Here is an 18,657-nt window from a genome sequence, read left to right on the forward strand (position 1 = left end):
TCCCCAATGGTCCCTGAACAGCAAATACAACATCACTCCTGGATCTTCATTACCCTGTGGCTTTGAAGATGATAAGATGTAGGACCCCATAGTAGGCCAGACACAAGACCAGTGAAATCCAGGCAGCCATTTGACAGACTGTGATGGAGCACCTACTATGTACCAGGCAGTGTCCTTGGTGCTGAGAATATTTGGTAAATAAGACAGACCTGGTTACCACCCTCAGTAGCTCACATTCTAATGAAGAGTACTGATAATAATCAATGAAACATTAAATAAGCAGGATTATTTTAGACAGTGTTAAGTTCTATGAAGAGCATGAAACAGGACAAAATGGAGGAAAGTGACCAGGAAGGGGGCTGGTTTAGGTTGAGTGGCCAGGAAAGGTTTTTTTGAGTAGGTGACATTTGAGCAGAGACCTACCTGGCAAGAAGGAGCCAGCCATGGGATGCTCCAGGAAAAGGATGGTCCAGTCAGTGGAACAGCAGATTCTAAGGCTTTGAGCTGGGAATGAATTTGGGGTGTTCTAGGCATAGCCAGGAAGCAGGTGTGAGCAGAGGGTAGAAGGTGAGGAGGAGGTGAGGTCAGACAGGTGAGCAGTGGCCTGACCTCAGAGGGCCGTAGAGGCAGTCTGGACCTTATTCTGGACAGAATGGGGCAACCATTGGAGAGTTTTTAACATAAGAGTGATGTGGTCTGATTCATGATTTTCAAAAATCACTTTGACCACTTTGTGGAAATAGTGAAGGTGTGGACAGGTCACAGCTGGCAAAGGCCTCCCCAGAGAACCATCCAGCTTTGCAGGGTGCTGTCTGGAATGTACTGCTATAGGCTACAGAGAGCCCATGGGAAGTTTGAGCAGGGGAGTGACACATCCTGGGTTCCTGAATGATTGCTCATCCTTATCCTGAGGGGCTCTGCAAATCAGAAGCCAGCTGAGGTGTTGGGGAGAGGAAGAGGGGTAACCTTCCCCCCTCCCTACCTCCCCCCCCCCAGTTGTCTCCAGAGGCCCAGCCCAGGTGGGAGGGAAAGGGGAACACTGGGTTTCAGGCTCTGGAATATATTATCCCTGTGGTACAGCTGGGGACACTGAAGCTCAGGGTGGGAGTGAGTGCTCAGTTATGGAGGGGATGGATTAGAGTTCTTCATTACAGACCCTGCCAGTCGGCTCCCTGGTGTTCTCTGTGATGGCCAAGGACCCGGACACGGGGTCTGCAGGAGCCGTGGTGTACTCCATACAGGCGGTGAGCGTTGGCAAGTCCCTGGGAGTATAGGTCCCACTGCCCCTCATAGCCACCAGGGGGCAGCATCTCCCACACAACCTGCAAGAACCTTGAGTGTCGGCTTGAGGACAGTGTCCTTGTGGTGGCCCAGTCCTAGCTCCCAAACCTTTCGCTGGCCCCTGTTGGACCTCACTTGGCCAAGCTGTGGACAGGACCCTCCTTCCCACCTCCTTGCCCAGGGCACTGTCTGGGCCCTTGCTGAGTTCATATCACACCGCCTGGTGGCCGACTGGAGATGTTCAGTGTCTTGTCCAAGGGGGTGTTTAGTTCTCCTGAAGACAAGTTTGCTAGTGATAGCTCCTGTTAACTGAGTGCCCATGATGTGCCTAGCACATACTTTACTTCATTTGACCCTTCTCTCAACCCACCGATGAAATATCTGAGCTCATTTCCCAGAGGCGAAAACTGAGGCTCAGAGAGGTTATGTGACCTGGTAAGAGTGGCAGAACTGGTCAAGAGCAGAGCCAGGATTTGAACCCAGGTCTCTCAGAGGGGAGCCTGGCCTGACCGTGCTCTGCCTTAGGTCATCCCTAGCACTGGAGACAGCCAGCACCTCTTCAGGATCTTGCCCAATGGCTCCATCATCCTCAATGGCAACCTCAGCTACAACAACAAAAGTGCCTTCTATCAGCTGGAGCTGGAGGCCTGTGTGAGTGGGGGCACAGACGGAGGGGTGCCGTGACCTGAGGCCCGGGCTCACAGGGACCTGTCTCCCCACAGGACTCAGGCGGCATATACAACAACAGCCTCATCACCCAGTGCTCCTCGCCTGTCTTCCTGTCCATCTCTGTGGTCGACCAGCCGGACCTGGACCCCCAATTTATCAGAGAGTTTTACTCAGCCTCTGTGGCTGAGGATGCACCCCAGGTGTGCTAGAGGACAAGGAGGGGGCCTGGGTGGGCCCAAGAGGCAAGGAAAGGGTCTGGGCCATTGAACCAGGTGGTTCTCTGCGCAGGGAACCTCAGTGCTGAAGGTGGAGGCTGTGGATAGTGACAGAGGCATCAATTCCCAGATGATCTACAGCATTTCCAGTGAGAATGGGGGTGTTCCCAGGCCGGGGGAGGGATGGGGGCTCTGCCAGAGCCACTGGAAGCAGCAGCTCCTACTGCCTGTCACTAGACTCCACAAGGCCCGGCTTGTTTGACATCAGGCCAGATGGGGTGATCACGGTCAGTGGTTCCCTGGACCGTGAGCAGCTGCTGGAGGAGGATGAAGAGGTGAAGGTGCAGGTCACGGTGAGTGAGGGCTCCACTGCCCCCTTTTGCACCCCAACTCTCAGCTTCTGGTCTTAAATCTCCCTTCTCTCTGAGCCTTTGTTCTCTGAGTGCTGCCCTTTGGCCTCTGCTCTGCTCTCAGGCCACCGAGACGCACCAAAACATCTACGGGCAAGATGCCAAGGTGAGCATATGGGTCACGCTGAGGGTGACAGATGTCAATGATCACAAACCCGAGTTTTACAACTGCAGCCTCCCAGCCTGCACCTTCACCCCCCAAGACACCCAAGTCAACTTCACTGGCTATGTTGATGAGCATGCCTCCACCCGCATCCCCATCGATGACCTCACCATGGTCGTGTACGACCCAGACAAGGCAGGTGCACCCAGACAAGGGGTGGTTGGGTGAGGGTGATGCTGGGAGATGACTGGGGGAGGGAGGTGGAGACTGACCCATCGAACGTGGTACTAAGTTGCAAGGTGGGGAGGTGAGTGGTGGGTGTTGCTGGTGCTGATCATGAACAGTGGTAGAAAATTGGAGTTATTGGGCGATACTTGGAAATGTTGGGTTATGTTACACTGATGGGTAGTCATGTGCTCAGGGCAATGCTAGGTGGTGGTGAAAAGAAAGGCAGTGTTGAGCGGAGGTTACTACCGGATACTACATAATGTTGAATGGAGTATAGTTTTCAGTGGTGTTGAGGAGGGGGTGGTGATGGGTGCTTGGTGAAGTTGAGGGGTGTTGGGCAGTATTGGATATTGGGGAAATGGCAGTGCTGAGCACAGAGTGATCTGAATGAGTGCTAAGTTGGAGAGTATTCTTAAGTGGAAGTTGAGTGGGGTGGTGTTGAGCAAGGAATACCTATGGATGGTATTTGGTAGTATTGGGTGATATTGAGTTGATACAAAATGTGGAGGGGAGGATGGCACTGGGTGGTGGTGGGTGGGGAGATGTGTTGAGTTAGTGGCTGGTGTTGAGTAGAGCGGAGGGGGTGTGGGATGGAGGGTGCTATGGGTAATGGGGTGATGTTGGGCATTACTGGTATTTGGTGTTGGTACGAGTGGTGGAGCATGTTGAGTGGGAGCTCGTAAGCAAGACTCAGTAACGTCTCCTGGGAGTGAGGGGAATGTGTCCAGGCTCTGTCTCTCCAGCCGAAGCCAGGAGTCCAGGTACCTAGAGATGTCTTCTTCCGATGAGCTCACATTTGCAGGGAGTGCACAGCCCAGCTTCCCCAGGGCCCTCTTGCCTCAGTGTTTTGAGAGCCCCCCACCAATGCCCCACCTATGGGACTTCAGAAGTCTGGGCTTCCTGAGGCAGGAGCCTATGGGCAGGGATTACAGGGAAGATACAGGTTGGTGCATTGTAGGAGGTAGGGGCTCTGCTCTACTATATGCCCAACTCTACAGGGCAGCAATGGCACCTTCCTGCTGTCCACGAGGGGCCCCGATGCCGAAGCCTTCAGTGTCTCCCCCGAGTGGGCGGCGGGCTCAGTGGATGTGCAGGTGCTTGTGAGAGCTCCCGCTCTGGTGGACTACGAGAGGCAGACAGTGATGCTGGTGCAGGTGAGGGGTGCTCTGGGGTGCCAGGGAGTGCGGTCCACGGGTGCTCTGGTCCCAATGCTGCTGCTCTTCCCTTGTCTTCAGGTCGTGGCCACTGATTCAGTCAGTGGAAACTCCTCCGTTGCCCTGGTGACCATCCACATTAGGGATGTTAATGACCACAGACCCACATTCACCCACAGCTTGTACAACCTCAGTGTCTCGGAGAACAGTCCAGATGGCACTGTGGTCACCAACAGCATCCATGTGAGTGATGGGGACCTGAGTGGGCTGGGCCAGGAGAGACATGGAGAAGGGCAGACCTGGGGACCGTGACCCTGCCATGTCTCTGTGTCACCTGATGTCATCACGTCCTAGCCAGTGTGTACACATATGCGTGGGGAGTCTATTTGTGAATCTCAGTGTGTTAGGGGTTCTCCCTTTGTGTCAAGAAGCAGGACAGCCCTGTCCCCATCAGTTGCATAGCTGACAGGGAGTGACATCATTTCCAAACAGTGTCCCATTGTCTAACTCTCTGCTCACAGGCCTTGGACCCTGACACGGGTGATGGGGGCCGCATCACCTACAGCCTGCTTCCGGGGAACGGGTAAGGTCTCAGCATGGGCAGGGGGCAGGTGGATGAGCGGGACCCGGGCCCGCCTCTCTGCCTCACAGTGGGGCTATTGTAGGTGGGTAACAAATAGGATACCAGGTTACATTCCAATTTCAGATTAACGACAAATAATTTGTTTAGAATAAGTAGATTGCAAATATTGCCTGGGACATACTGAAATATTTTTCATTGCTTATCTGAAATTCAAATTTAAGTGGGCATCCTATATTTTTGTTTGCTCACTCTGGCCACCCTGTGCAGGGCAGACGTCTTTGAGGTGGATCCAGACTCAGGGACAGTGACAGTGAGGAACAGCGAGCTATTGGACCGTGAGAAGCAGGCTGTGTACTACCTCACGCTGCAGGCCACAGACGGCGGGAACATGTCGACCTCCACCACACTGCATATCATCCTGCTGGATGTCAATGACAACCCGCCTGTGGTCACCGGCTCCTATAACATCTTTGTCCAGGAGGAGGAGGGCGATGTCTTTGTGACCATCCAGGTGCGAGCCGGCCTGGACCTGGCAGGTGGAACAGGGACAAGGGACCAAGCCTGGCTCTGTAGTCATGCCAGCCCTGAGATGGAATCTGGGCTCTCCTCTGTGGTCTTGAGAAAGTTAATCTGTCCCTCCGGGCCTCCGTCTCCTCTTTGGAAAATGAGGACAATTGTGGCCACTAGAGAATGATGAGATAATGCATTCAGAGTGCTCAGTGTAAAGCCTAGCATAGAGCAAGCCCTCAAAAACATATAGTTCTTTTTAATTTCAGCCCCCGTTTCATTCCAAAAGGGACTTGAGGTGATTTTGATTAAAAGTAAGGTAAAAATGGGGGAAATAAGGAAAAAGAGAAAATAAGAATGGTATTGCTAATGGGCACAAAGGTAAAGTTAGAGCCCAGAGCCACACAATTGCTAAGAGTGGGCTGAAAATTCAGTTCTGAGCTCCCTGATGGCCAATGCAAAACAGGAAATATCAGTGGCTAGGTTCACAGAGTCTATGAGATAAAAACCCACTGTTGGCTCCAAAGAAACATCAGAGACCAACATCTCCCCTGAGTCATCTGAAAGGGGGTCTTGTAAGAAGCGGAAAGAAACCAGGTCCTCAGAATGACAATCATGTGGCCACAGAATGCTCTCGTATTTCTGGGGCTGTGTGGTTTCCAGGGCACATTCCCACCTCTGGTGTCTCGACTGACTTGTGAAGCAGATGCTGTAATGATCCCCATTTCACAGAAGGAGAAAACTGAGGCTCAGAGAAGTTCAGTGACTTTTGGGGGCTTGCACAGCGAGTAAGTGGCATCCCTGGAGCCAGAGCTCAGACCTCTCTGCCCTGAAACCTGAGCCTTTTCTTCTTTTTCCTTGATAACTTCTCACTCTGCTCTGTGAGCTCCTTGGGGCAGGAACATTTCAGACCTGCTGCTGTAACCACGGTGCCCGGCGTTAGCCCCGAGAAGCGCTTGGTGAATTAACTGGCCCAAATTCAAAGTGCTGAGGGGTGAACAGACAGGGTCAGGCTTCTGGAGCAAACATCTCTGGCTGCCTGTACAGGAGGCATTTAATAACCAAGTCCCAGTGGAGCTGAGATGAAAGAGCTGCAGGTGGGGGATGGGCAAGGAGGAAGACTTGCTTCCAAGTCGGAGTAGCCCAGCCCTGGATTCAAAGCCCCTTTGCTGGGCCCCAGGTCCTCTCAGATGAATCCACCATATTTCTGCAGGTGCCTCTCAGTTAGGGGAGGGTGCCAGAGAGTCACCCAAGGGTGTCACCCGTGCTGTGTTAAAGACAGCACAGGGGACGTAGAGGCCCCGGGCAATCACCAACCTGGCCTGGAGTCGGGCAGAGAGGCGTAGAAGGCATTGGGGTGAGGGGAAGGCATATGCAAAGGACTGAAGGAACCTGCTGCATTCTCCATGCTGGATCACCCCGAAGGCAAACCAAGCACATGTGTTCAGGACCCTGGCGGGACAGGAACACACACACATGTACACACACAAATTGGGTGAAGAATCAACGGGTTAAAAAAAAAAAAAACAGCACTGAAGTAGTCATTGTGGGAAAATCAGAAACTGGTTGGACTTCACACTTATTTTATACTTGTTTGTTTTTGAATTTTGTTACTTTTTTCGTTTTTTAATGTTTATTTATTTTTGAGAGAGAGACAGAGACAGAGACAGAGAGCAAGTAGGGGAGGGGCAGAGAGAGAGGGAGACGCAGTATCGGAAGCAGCCCCCAGGCTCCGAGCTGTCAGCGCAGAGCCCAATGCGGGGTTTGAGCTCACCAACCGCGAGATGGTGACCTGAGCCAAAGTCGGACGCTTAACCGACTGAGCCACCCAGGCACCCCTGTTTTTGAATTTTGAATAGCTATAACATACTCTCCACTAGAATTTCAGCTCCATGAGGGAATTGCCTTGATCATGGCTCTTGATTGTCCAGTGCCTAGAACAGGGCTGGGCACACGGTAGGTAGGCAGGAAATATTTGTGGGGCAAATGATTGACATCAGGAGCTTAAGACCTCAGAACTCTTGCAAGCTGTTGATCTGACCCTCTGACGGAAGACTGAGGCTGAGAGATTGGCCAGCGTCCCACTGGCTTTAGGCCTAATTATTGCCCTTGAGTGCCAGTGCTGGAGGGGGAGGCCAGGCTGCAGAAGGGGGGCTGGGGAGCATCTGGGAGCTGATGGCCCAATGCTGGTTATCCGCACAGGCTCATGACAACGACCAGCCAGACACCAACAACAGCCATCTGCATTTCAGCCTGCTGCCTGGCCCCTACAGCCACAACTTCTCAGTGGACCCTGATAAAGGGATCCTCAGAAACCTGGGGCCCCTGGACCGAGAGGCCATTGAGCCTGCCCTGGGGGGCCGAATTGTGCTGACCGTGCTTGTGGCTGACTGTGGTGTGCCTGTCCTCAGCACTGAAGTCAATATCACCATCAACGTGGAGGTAAGGCCTGGCTCGGCCATAGGAGGGGTGCCAGGGTGGGCCCTGTGTTGGGGAGCTCATTGCGTACGGCCAGCATCCCACCCCTCCAACTTGAGTCACATTTCTGCCCTTTGCAGTATGGTGGGCAAGAGAGGTCTGGAACCAGGCTGCCTGGGTTAGAATTCTGGCTCCATTGTGTGGCCTTAGACAATCACTCAAACTCCCTGTGCCTTCATGTTCCTTATCTGTAAAATGGTGATAAAAACAACCTAAAGTGGGTTAGCGAATGGAAAGGACTTTGAAGAGTGCCTGACCCAAGGAAGGTACTCCGTGAATACAGTCGGGTCCCCCTTATCCATGGTTTCACTTTCCTCAGTTCCAGTGACCCGCAGTCAATAGCGTCCCCAAAGCAGATGATCCTTCTGACACATGATCAGGAGGTCAGTAGCTACCCACCGCTACATCACTACGCCCATGTCATCCACCTCACTTCATGTCATCACATGGGCATTTCATCATCTCACAGCCTCACAGGAAGAAGGATGAGTAGAGGACAAAAGGCTATTTTGAGAGAGACAAAGAGACCACATTCGCATTATCAGTTATCACAGTACATTGTTATAATTGTTCTATTTTATTATCAGCTATTCTTCATCTCTTTCTGTGCCTGATTTATATATTAAACCCTATCATAGGTACATATGTATAGGAAATAATACAGTACATATAGGGTTTGGTACCAGCTGCCATTTCAGGCATCCTCTGGGGCTCCTGGAACGTTTCTCCCACAGATAAGGCAGGAACTACTCACTGTATTGGCTCTAATTATCATTCACAAAGTTCTACCTGAAACTCTCCTATCTCCTCACCACCGCTCCGGGGTAAACAGAAGGGATGAAAATCAGCATTTATGGGGTTTCCATCACACCTGCAAGGTAGGGATGGTTATTACCATTTTACTGATCAAGAAACTGAGGCACAGGGGTGGCGTAGCTTGCCTAGGGTCGCAGAATCGGGTTTTGAACCCAGTCTCTCTGGTTCTAAGGCCGCCACCAGCCCACAGGGCACCTTCCTTCAGAAAAGTGTTGTAACAAATGTGCACCTCTACAATGTCCGTGATGTGTTTGGCGCCCCCTAGGGCTGTGCGATGCACAGTCTGCAACATCCCACAGAGCAGCCCTGTGTCCCACTGGGTCGGGATGCACTGCTTTCCTACAAGGACCAGAGTGAGACCTCAGGGAACATGGAGGAACAGAAGCCAAATTAGGACTTGCCAGCTTGTTCAGCTGTCCTTGGGGTGAAGTAGGTCACGAAGAAGGAAGCACGCAGAATTGCATTAGCTGAGCAAGTAGGTCCTTTCACACCCATGAACTAGTCCTCATAACAGCCCCTAGACTGGGCACTACGACCCATCTTGCAGAATGAAAACACTGAGGCCCAGAGAAGTCAAAGTCATGCGTGAAGCTGAGGGGGAGCTGGATTTGACTCAGAGCTGTGCTCTTAGCGACCCCTGCGACTTCGGAGGCAGCTGGCCGTGTGCATTGAGCCAGCAATGCCATTCTGGGAAATCACCCCCAGAAAATACATCTAGTTAAGGGGGACATGGCTTTGTTTTCAAAGGTGTCTGTTGAACCATTATTTTAAAAAAGCTAAAAGCAAAAGCAGACACTTGTGGGCCACCTCGGGGAAGGGCTGGAAAAGCCAAGGGCACCCCCCCCCCCCCAACACACACCAGTGTTTGGGAAGGAAGCTCTGTGCTGTAACAACAGTGGCAGCATTTGTAGGTGTGAGTGGCCAGGGCCAGAGAAGGAAGGTGAGAACAGAAAACAGTGGGCATCTGGGGGCAGGACCAGGTCTAAGCCCTGGCAGGTACCCTGAACTCAGCTCTGCCTGAGCACAGGAGCGAGTGTCCTGGGGTTGGCTGAGGGCAGGAGGGACGGGAGAAAAGACGTGACAAGGGAAAGCTTGGGCTGCAGGGCCTTTGTGGAAACAGTGGCATTGGTGCCAACACAATAAATCCAAGAGATGGGGAGTCGAGCTGGGCCAGCAGGGACACTGATGGGGGTACTCAACCACCCTTCTGGAAGGCAGGGTCTAAGGTGGCTCTGAGCTGTGGTCAGAGAAACAAGAAGGAGGTGGGGCTCCCTGAAATCGTAGAACTAACTTCAGAGGTCCCGCGACCGGTCTGTGAGCCCCAGGTGTGCGCTCTGGGCTAGCTCCGTCCTCTCAAAGGCCCTTTTCTCATCTGCAAAGCGGACGGTGATCTCTGAGGAGATGCCGACAGCCTCTGTGCCTTGGGTCAGAGGAAGCACCGATTTCTCAGATGGGCTCGGGGGAGGCCAAACTGTGGGTGCTCCTGAGGTCCCTGGGCTCAGAACTACCTCTGCCCACAGGACATCAATGACAATCTGCCCGTCTTCAACCAGTCCATCTATTCCTTCTCGGTGAAGGAGAGGGACCCAGGTAAGTCCTTCCTGGGTCAGGCCAGGCACTGGGGCTGGGGCCCAGTGAGGCATCTGGTCCCCCCAGGGTGCAGTTGAGGGAGGTGAGAGCAGATGAAGCCGCCGATGCCTGGGCCAGGGGTCCCTGTGAACTCTGCCCTCACCCACAGGAGAGCTGGTGGGCGTGCTGAAGGCCTGGGATGCGGATCAGACGGAAGCCAACAACCGCATCAGCTTCAGTCTTTCAGGGAGTGGTGCCAACAACTTCGTGCTCCAAGGCTGGGTGCAGGAGGCTGGGTGCGCTGAGGGCCGCCTCTGGCTGCCCTCGGATGTGAGTCTGGACTACGAGACACAGCCCTTCTTCAATCTGACAGTGAGTGCTGAGAACCCAGACCCCCACGGGAGAGAGGCCACAGCAGAAATCCTTGTGGCTGTGGAGGATGTGAATGATGAACCGCCCACTCTGGACTCAGCCTCACTCCGGGGCGTCCGTGTGGCTGAGAATGGCTCGCAGCGTGGCCTGGTGGCTGAGGTGGTTGCTCGCGATGTGGATACCATGGCCCAGCTGGAGATACAGCTTGTGAATGTCACCTGCACCAAGGCCGGGGTCAACGTGGGCAGCCTGTGCCGTGGCTGGTTCTCTGTGTCGGCCAATGGCTCTGTGTTCATCAATCAGAGTGAGGCCATTGACTATGAGACCTGTGACCTGGTCACGCTAGTCGTGCGGGCCTGTGACCTCACAACGGACCTCCGCTTCCAGGCCTACAGTGACAATGGTGAGGTGGCCTGGCAGGCTGCGGCATAGCAGCCATGGGCTGGGACCTACAAGGTCAGGGGTCGAATTCTGGCTCCAGCCCTTATCAGCTGTGTCACTGGGAAAGTTGTGAGACCTCCTTAAGCCTCAGTTTACCCATCTGTCAAGTGGACTTGGGTAGTAGGTTGGCTGTACAGATTAAAAGAAAACACGCGTGTAAAATAATAATGCTATTATTCTGTGAGGCAGTGTAAAGGAAGGAACACGCTTCAGAGTGCTCGTATCCTGCCTTTGATTATGATAGCAATAATAACCACATTAAGAGCTAGCATAGTTTGAGAACTTGCTATAGCCAAGAGCTATGCCAAGCACCTTATAAGCATTTCCTTATGTTATTCCCACACAACCGTGGGGTAGGTGATCCCTATCTAATTTTATAGATGAGGAAACTGAGGCACACAGCGGCCAGTTCAATAACCTAGCTTACACAGCTAGCAAGTGTCAGGACAATGTTGGGGTCAGGTGGGACATATCCAGGCTGGGCTCAATCCTGGCCTGATGCTCTTGCTGGATGACCTTGGACAACTTGCTTACCTTCTCTGAAGTATGGGGAGGATACACCCTGCCACAAAGGCCAGAGGAGACTGAGTGGACACCTCAGGTCAAAAGCAGGGGAGGGGGCTGAGAATGGGAGATGCATGGCGGGAGGCAGCTGGGAGTGTGCCTGAGGCCCAGGCTTTCTGGGTCAGGCCTTTGCCTAGAGACCAGAATGAGCCAACCTTGTTCCTCTAGGAAGCCTCGCCATCACCATCGAGGACACGAATGATAATAAACCCTATTTTCTGCCTGACAATAAGACTTTTGGTAAGCAGTCAGCCTTTCCCTCCATACTCTGCTAGAATTACCTTTAGGTAGCTCCCATAGACCCTCCTCAGGCCCCAAGTGGACCCTCAGAAAGAAAGAAAGGTCCCCAATCCTGCCTCTTTCCCAGGATTTCAAAAGGAGGGGGGATCTGAGTTTTTATCCCAGGTCTGCCCCAACTCATATCTGACCCTGGGCCAGTCCCTCCCTCCCTCTCTGGGCCTCAGTTTCCTCATTATCTGCACACTGGGAGGTGGATGAGCTGCTAACTAACGGCTCAGAGGCCATTGTAATGGGGGTTTCTGGTGACAAAGAGGTCGAGGGAAAGTTTGGGGGAATGAGTTCTGAGCTGGGCTTGTGGTCAGCACCTCAGACAAGTGGGCAAGGGCCCTGACTCCACTGACCCTTTCTTGTCCACATTTGTAGTTATCATCCCAGAACTTGTGGTGCCCAACCAGCAGGTGGCTTCTGTCCAGGTAAGTCCTTGGCTCCTGCCTTTGTCCATCACGTTAGCCCCAGGAGACACAGGACCGAGGCCTTCAGGCCTTTCAGCTGCCCCTAAAATGTTTTAACACTAGAGAGGAAATTTGTTGGCTCCAACACATGAAGAGAAAACCCCAGGATGGAAACAAACACATGCCTGATTGATATGATTCAACTCCATTAATTGTTATTTAGTTCTTATAAAAATTTTCATGACCATAAAAACCATTTGCAGGCCAGATTTTTTTCACTACGCCAGAATTCTTGAGCAATACGGAGAAATCATAGCAACTGTAAATTAAATGAGCTCCTTGGAGATAAGTAATTTTCAGAGTAAAATTATAAACATACTTTCAGCGTTTTTATGGTGTTGGATGTGGGTGTGTTTGTTAGAGGGTGCCGGCCACGCCTCACAGAAGGCTGAGACCTCCCACACAGCCCTGGGGACCAGGCCTGCTCGGGCCTCTTACTGACCCGGGGAGCTGCCTGCCTTTCTGGAGCTCAGTTTCCTTCCTGGGCAAGAAGCTGGCAGTTCCCAGCAGTAGTCTTGGGGTTAACAGATGAGTGGTATGCCTGTGCCAGTCCCTGGGCTGTGGAAAGCGCAAGGGTGTTGGAGATGGCTGGGCCTGACCTTCCCTACTTCGAGCTGGGCCTTCAGCAGCACAGCGTCTCTCTCAGAGTGCTGGTTTCTTCTCACAAAATGGGGATAGTAATTCTCCCTCTCCAGGTTCTTTCAAGCCTTAAAGAGTCTTCAAATCTTCAGCCGGTTGCAGTCCAATGTCATGAGTCTGGCCATAACTTTGACCCGTTTTCTTTAAATTGGCTCTTTTTTGAAACATAAACACCAGTTTTGGCTTCGTTCTGAACAGTAGGCTCATGGTCTGTATGTTGGTATATTTTTCTCTAAAGGCGGTAGAATGAATAAGAATGTTTGTGCCCTCACCTCCGCTTTCATGGCCTACTAGGGGAATTTGTACCAATTTCGGTAAATACTGAAATGAGGGGTCTAAGGGAAGGTGCCTGGCACACAGTAGCTACTCAGGAAATTTGAGTGTCCTTGTGCTTGTGTGTGTGTGTGTGTGTGTGTGTGTGTGTGTGTGGCAGTGGGTGAGGGGAAGCAAGGCAGGATTTCCACATGGGAAGGGCTTTGGGCAGTGACTTGATGAGTTAGGGGGCCAGAAGCAGGGACTTGTCCAAACCTGGATTTGCAGAGCAAGAACATTGCCTAAAATGTTTGCTTAGTTGAGGTGGCCTGGAGAAGGCTGATGGAGATAATGGGACCAGTCTCCCAGGCCATCTTAGCTGCTGAGTCCTGCTGGGGGTGGAGGGGTGCCTAGCCTGGCTCCCAGGTGCCATCCACTCTTTCTCCCAGGCCAAAGACGATGACTCAGGGAACAACGGGGCCATCCTGTTCTCCATCTTCCAAGTGGATTTCATCGCCAAGGATGGGACCACGACCCCTTTCCAGGGCTTCTTCCGGGTCTCCACCTCATTGGAGGCCAATGTGTTCATTGGCAACATTGAGTAACTGTGGGCAGCCCCTGGATGGGGGGGGGGGGACCCAAGGGAGGGCCTCAAGACAGTGAGTTCCTCATCCTAGCAGGTACATAAGTAGGTTCCAGAGGACTTCAGTTGGGTCCCAAGACCAAGCTGTGCTCTTCCATCTCCAATAGGCTGGTGACCAACCTCGATTCCACCCTCCAAGGCACCTACCAAGTGACAGTCGAGGCCCGGGACAGACCTTCTGTGGGTCCTGCTCAGGAAGCCATTATCACCCTGAATGTGAGTGTTTGGCCCTGCCTCTAGTACCCTCTGCCTGCTCCCAGGTCCCTCGTGCCTCATCTTCACCATGCCTTCCTCCTGTAGCTCTTCACTGTGGACCAAAGTTACCGTGTAAGGTTGCAGTTCTCCATGAACAAGGAGGAGGTGGGCGCCAACATGGAAGAGATTACAGCGTAGGTCTGGGGCATCCAGAGGGGCCTGTGGGGAAGAACAGGGCCTGGGAGTCTGATCCCTGACAGGACCTGGATGGAATGTATGTCGATTCTGTCCCTGACCTACCCCTGATTTTGTCTCTGTCTCTGATCCAGTACTTGTACCTGCAGTTCCTTTCTCAATGCTCCTAGAAGCCTAGGGTTGGCTGGGTAGAGAGAGGCCTAAATAGGGCCGCCATGTACAGTTGTGAAGGCTGTGCACTGCACAAGGGCATTCTGCTTGCTAAGTCATAAACCCAGCCCCAAAGGAAGGGGCTGCCTTGCCTGATTTGCAGAGGTGTTACCTGCTTAGCCAATGAAGCTGTCCAGAGAGGGTGCCCCTTTCTAATTAACACAATTCCTAATTCCACTGGCCACAGGCTGTACTAGGGCCCCTACCCCATGCCTCTGCGACATCTTCCCCCTTTGCAGGGCCCTCATTCAGGCCACCAGGACTACTGTCTACGTTGTGAGCATTCAGGACATAGAATCCATGACTCGGTGAGTGCCCACAGTCCCAGTGGTTGGAGGACAAGAAGCAGCAGTATGAGGGACCTGCTGGGTGGTTCTGGGTTGTTTACTTTTCATCCCTGCCCCATTCCAGGGCCCGGGGCCGTTCCTACCTCGATGCCTATTTTGTCTTCTCGAATGGGTCTGCCCTGACACTTGATGAGCTGAGTGTGTGAGTGGGGCTGCCCTTGGGGTGGGCAGGAGGGTGAGCAGGAAGCCTGGGGGATGCCAATGTCCCTCGGGCCTGAGTGGGGCTCTGTGGCCAGGATGATCCGGAATGACCAGGACTCCCTGACGCGGCTGCTGCAGCTGGGGCTGGTGGTGCTGGTGAGTGTCAGCATGGTGGAGGTAATGGGGGCATTGGGAGGGGGAATGTCAACCCACAACCTCCCTCATGCTTCTTCTCCAGGGCTCCCAGGAGAGCCAGGAGTCAGACCTGCCAAAGCTGCTCAGCAGTGTCATCATAGGATTGGGAGTGGCTTTGCTGCTGGTCATCGTGATCATGACTGTGGCCCTTGTGTGCACCCGGAAGAGGTATTGCTCCCATCACCCCTTCCGTCTTCAACCCCACCTTTCCCACCATCTAAGACATATGGTGGGTAGAAAGAGCTTGGGTGTAGGCATCTGGTATACCTGTATTTAATCCCCAGAGACCTGTCGTGACAACTTGGACAGCTCATCTCTCCCTCCCTAAGCCTCAGTTTCCGCATCTGCAGAATGAGCACAACACTAGATTCCTCAAAGCACACAAGGAAGCAGTGTGCATCTTGCAACCAGCAGGATGTCTGGCACATACTATCCATTTATAAATACTGCTTCTTTTCCCCTTTCCAATATATTTGGAGGCAGCAGCCACCTCTGGATTTGACTCCAGGTCTTGTCACTGGCCAGCTGTGGCCTTTGGCAAATCATATCCTATCTCTGGCTCCTACTTGTACCCTCCGTACATAGAGCTAACACTCTCACCTGCCAGGGTTGTTGTGAAGTCACACTCGCAGGGCCTGCACTAGGCACACAGTGGGTGTGCAGGGAGAGTAGCGCCCCACCTCCTCCTGGTTCTCCACAGCTACCACCGAAAGCTTTGGGCTATGAAGGCTGCCAAAGAGGCCCGGAGGACAGCAGCAGGGGTGATGCCCTCAGCTTCTGCCATCCCTGGGACTAACATGTATACCACTGAGCGGTGAGCGGGGGTCAAAGGGTGGGTAAGAGGCCCCGTGCGGTGTCTGAGGCTCCCAACTGCTTAAACAGGCCTTCTCTCCAGGGCCAACCCTATGCTGAACCTCCCCACAAAGGATCTGAACTTCGAGTCCCTATCCTCCTCCAGTGACCTAGACCACATGAGGTGAGCAGTGGCCCGCACAGCCAGGCTGGTCGGTGGTGGTGGTGATGGAGGCAATGGTGGTTCTTGGCCACAGACAGGGAGGACTGGGGCTGCTAACTATGTGAGCCCCACCATCTCCCCCACAGCCTCAATTCCCTGGATGACAACTCTGTGGACCTGGAAAAGGACAAGCAGAAAACCAAGGCAAGATGGGGGATGAGTGGGTGCCTGGGGCTTCTGACTTGGGGTCCTTCTCTGAAGGGGTGGGGTTCAGGACAGAGCTGAAGGACCTGCTGATGACATGGGCATGTCCCTGCGCCAGGCCCCGGGAAGCCCCATGGCTTCGGAATGGGGTCCAATCCTTGCTCTTCTACTCATTCGCCGTGACTCTGGGTGGGCGGCTTCCTTCTAGCTCTCAGTTTTCTCATCTGTAAATGGGGATGAGAACACTAACCATGCAGGGCTTTGTGAGGATGAAGTTTGAGTAGGTATAAAAAACCACCTGGCATGACACAAGTGCTAAAAAACCTGGTTCCCTCTGTTCATACCCTTTATATGAAAGCTGGCAGGGTGTAGGCTCGAATAATCAGCAGTGCCATCATTTGTTCAATAGACGAGTTGGTTCAATTAGAACCAATTAGGGAGTGCGTGCCATAATGAACTGCAGGTGGGACCCCGGGTGGGCTGTGTCCCTCTGACTGTGGCAGAAGGAGATGCCAAATTCAACCAGAGGCAGCGATGAACAGGCTTTAGAGTCAAAACAACCAGTGATCCAAACCCTGCTCTGCCTCTTCCTGGCCATGCGATCCCTCTGAGCCTCAGCCATCTGTAAAGCGGGGTACGTGATCCCTCCCCCAGGGGGCTCCTGTGGGGACTTTAGGTCACGGACGGACTGTGCCCAGCACGGTGGCCTGCCTTGGGATGCAGGTGGCAGGTAGTGGACAGGACTGGCTCCTCGGCCCAGGACACAGGGCCTGGTGTTATTCAGGACTGGGAAGAACACCAAAGTGCTCCTCTGCCCGTGGATTGGGGCAAAGGCCAGAACAGACCCCCTTCAGGCCCACCCCTTCACCTGAGTGTGTCTGCACCACTAGGGGCTGTCGCCACCTCTGGGACACAGCCAGGAAACTGAGGCCCGAGGAGGAACAGGCGGGACCCCTGTAAAGGAGCCACCTGTCGTGGGCTTGAAGGCCCACTCCGCTAAGGACTGAGGAAATCACCCCATCTTGTCTCTGCCTTCACACCTTCCCTCCTTCTCCCCACAGAAGGAGCCCCTACACAGTCCAGTGGAGCTAGATACGGAACCCCTGGGTGCAGTGCTGTCAGGAAGGAAGGTGGACACAGATGGACAGCAGGAGCTCTCCTTCACCAATGCTGGCCTGGACACCACAGACCTGTGATGTCGTTGCCACAGGACCCAGGCTGCAGAACCCCACATGGCCCCCGCTCTTCCGTTGCACCTTGGAAGAGGTCTTGTCACTCCCAAATGACACCTACCCCTCCCCGAACACAACAATATATCTTGCTGCTCTGCCCCCCTTCTGCCTGTAGCCAATCACAGCTGACAACAGTTGGGGGAAATTTTTATTACCAATGTATATTGTGACAGTTTGTAGCCAAAAACTGTGGCTGGAGGGGTGGGGGGAAACGGGTATTGAGTGATCACAAGGGACTCGTGGGGCTCACAGCACAGGGGGGACGAGGGGTGGGAGAGGGCAGCCTTGAGAGGACAACTGGGGTTGTAGAATGAGCTCTCCGTCCTGCCCCCAATACCCAAGACCAGCTGTCAGGCTGCCTGGGACCCAAGACCTTCCACGAGCTTCTGTCTGTGATTCCCAGACCTGTCTGAGAGCCTCTGACCTTTCTGAGACTCTTAGAACTGTGCCCCCCCCAGGGGCACCCCTGCAGCTGCCTTCCCCCTGTCAGGAATTGTGAACAAGTGTCCAGTGAGGGTGGAGATAGGGCTGGGGATGGGGCCAGGTGAGAGGGAGACAGGAATTGGGGATGACTACCAGCATGCAAGACATGCCCGGGGCCATGGGGGCCAGCCCACTGCATGGACACACACTCACGCTCTTCCAGGGGCCTCACATTTGGAGCCTTGCACACTCAGGGATCTCACACACCAATCCTTGCACACTTGGAGCTTTTGTACAGTCTCTCCTGTTCTGGGGACCGGGCGGCCACTGATGACTTCAGCCTACCAATCTGGACATCTCAGGAGCCTGCCTCAGCTCTCAGGGCTGGGCCTGCTGAGCAGGGCCCCGAGGTCACCCAGCGTGACCCGGAGGGAGTGGAGCTGAGAGCTGTAAGGGGACAGGAGGGTGGGTGTCAGGGCTGGGTTCGTGGTCTCATGACCACGAGGGGGCTGGGTAGCGAGGGTTCATTTGTGTGGCTGGCGGGGGAGGAGGCTGGAAAGAAAAGGATGAGAAGGCCCTAGAGGCTGCCCACCCCTCGTGGGCCTCCCGCCCGTCTAAGGGATCCCTTCTAGGAGCTTGGGGTCAAGAAGGGAACCTGAAAAGGTTGGAAACCCGGGCGTACGAAAGGGGAGGAGATCACTCGGCCGTGGGTCCGGCTCGGGAGCAGCACCGCGGGCGGCGCACACTCTGCAGCAGCGCGCGGAAGAGGCCAGGCGGGCGCTTGGCGGGACCCTCTGGGGGCGCGGCACGCACTGAGCCCGCACGGCCGGGGCCCGGACGGGCGGCGGGCGGCGGTGCGGGCGCCCCTTGGCGGCCGTGCTCCT

General features: G+C 53.9%; 2 protein-coding genes across 3 annotated transcripts in view; one reads left to right on the forward strand and one right to left on the reverse strand.

Annotated features, from left to right (window-relative positions):
* The window catches only part of CDHR2 (cadherin related family member 2), a 35,121-nt gene extending 17,666 nt beyond the window's left edge, over nucleotides 1-17,455 (forward strand). For both annotated transcript variants that reach the window (XM_040445927.1, XM_040445918.1), the window contains 26 exons: nucleotides 1,155-1,244; nucleotides 1,807-1,932; nucleotides 2,004-2,150; nucleotides 2,239-2,314; nucleotides 2,403-2,518; nucleotides 2,640-2,873; nucleotides 3,905-4,060; nucleotides 4,142-4,303; nucleotides 4,582-4,643; nucleotides 4,911-5,154; nucleotides 7,353-7,592; nucleotides 9,965-10,034; nucleotides 10,183-10,788; nucleotides 11,559-11,630; nucleotides 12,054-12,103; nucleotides 13,483-13,634; nucleotides 13,784-13,892; nucleotides 13,977-14,065; nucleotides 14,516-14,584; nucleotides 14,688-14,765; nucleotides 14,860-14,920; nucleotides 15,003-15,127; nucleotides 15,660-15,773; nucleotides 15,855-15,935; nucleotides 16,061-16,118; nucleotides 17,180-17,455. In XM_040445927.1, the coding sequence (XP_040301861.1) occupies nucleotides 1,155-1,244; nucleotides 1,807-1,932; nucleotides 2,004-2,150; nucleotides 2,239-2,314; nucleotides 2,403-2,518; nucleotides 2,640-2,873; nucleotides 3,905-4,060; nucleotides 4,142-4,303; nucleotides 4,582-4,643; nucleotides 4,911-5,154; nucleotides 7,353-7,592; nucleotides 9,965-10,034; nucleotides 10,183-10,788; nucleotides 11,559-11,630; nucleotides 12,054-12,103; nucleotides 13,483-13,634; nucleotides 13,784-13,892; nucleotides 13,977-14,065; nucleotides 14,516-14,584; nucleotides 14,688-14,765; nucleotides 14,860-14,920; nucleotides 15,003-15,127; nucleotides 15,660-15,773; nucleotides 15,855-15,935; nucleotides 16,061-16,118; nucleotides 17,180-17,314 (3,522 nt within the window). In that variant the 3' untranslated portion in view covers nucleotides 17,315-17,455. The remainder of the gene's footprint in view (nucleotides 1-1,154; nucleotides 1,245-1,806; nucleotides 1,933-2,003; nucleotides 2,151-2,238; nucleotides 2,315-2,402; nucleotides 2,519-2,639; nucleotides 2,874-3,904; nucleotides 4,061-4,141; nucleotides 4,304-4,581; nucleotides 4,644-4,910; nucleotides 5,155-7,352; nucleotides 7,593-9,964; nucleotides 10,035-10,182; nucleotides 10,789-11,558; nucleotides 11,631-12,053; nucleotides 12,104-13,482; nucleotides 13,635-13,783; nucleotides 13,893-13,976; nucleotides 14,066-14,515; nucleotides 14,585-14,687; nucleotides 14,766-14,859; nucleotides 14,921-15,002; nucleotides 15,128-15,659; nucleotides 15,774-15,854; nucleotides 15,936-16,060; nucleotides 16,119-17,179) is intronic.
* Nucleotides 17,456-17,485: 30 nt separating this feature from the next.
* The window catches only part of GPRIN1 (G protein regulated inducer of neurite outgrowth 1), a 13,551-nt gene continuing 12,379 nt past the window's right edge, over nucleotides 17,486-18,657 (reverse strand). Inside the window, exon 4 of the mRNA XM_040492900.1 lies at nucleotides 17,486-18,655. Coding sequence (XP_040348834.1) covers nucleotides 18,470-18,655 — 186 coding nt within the window. The 3' untranslated portion in view covers nucleotides 17,486-18,469. The remainder of the gene's footprint in view (nucleotides 18,656-18,657) is intronic.

The sequence above is a fragment of the Herpailurus yagouaroundi genome, unplaced genomic scaffold (assembly GCF_014898765.1).
Source record: "Herpailurus yagouaroundi ecotype Mexico unplaced genomic scaffold, PumYag 29, whole genome shotgun sequence".
Lineage (NCBI taxonomy): Eukaryota > Metazoa > Chordata > Mammalia > Carnivora > Felidae > Herpailurus > Herpailurus yagouaroundi.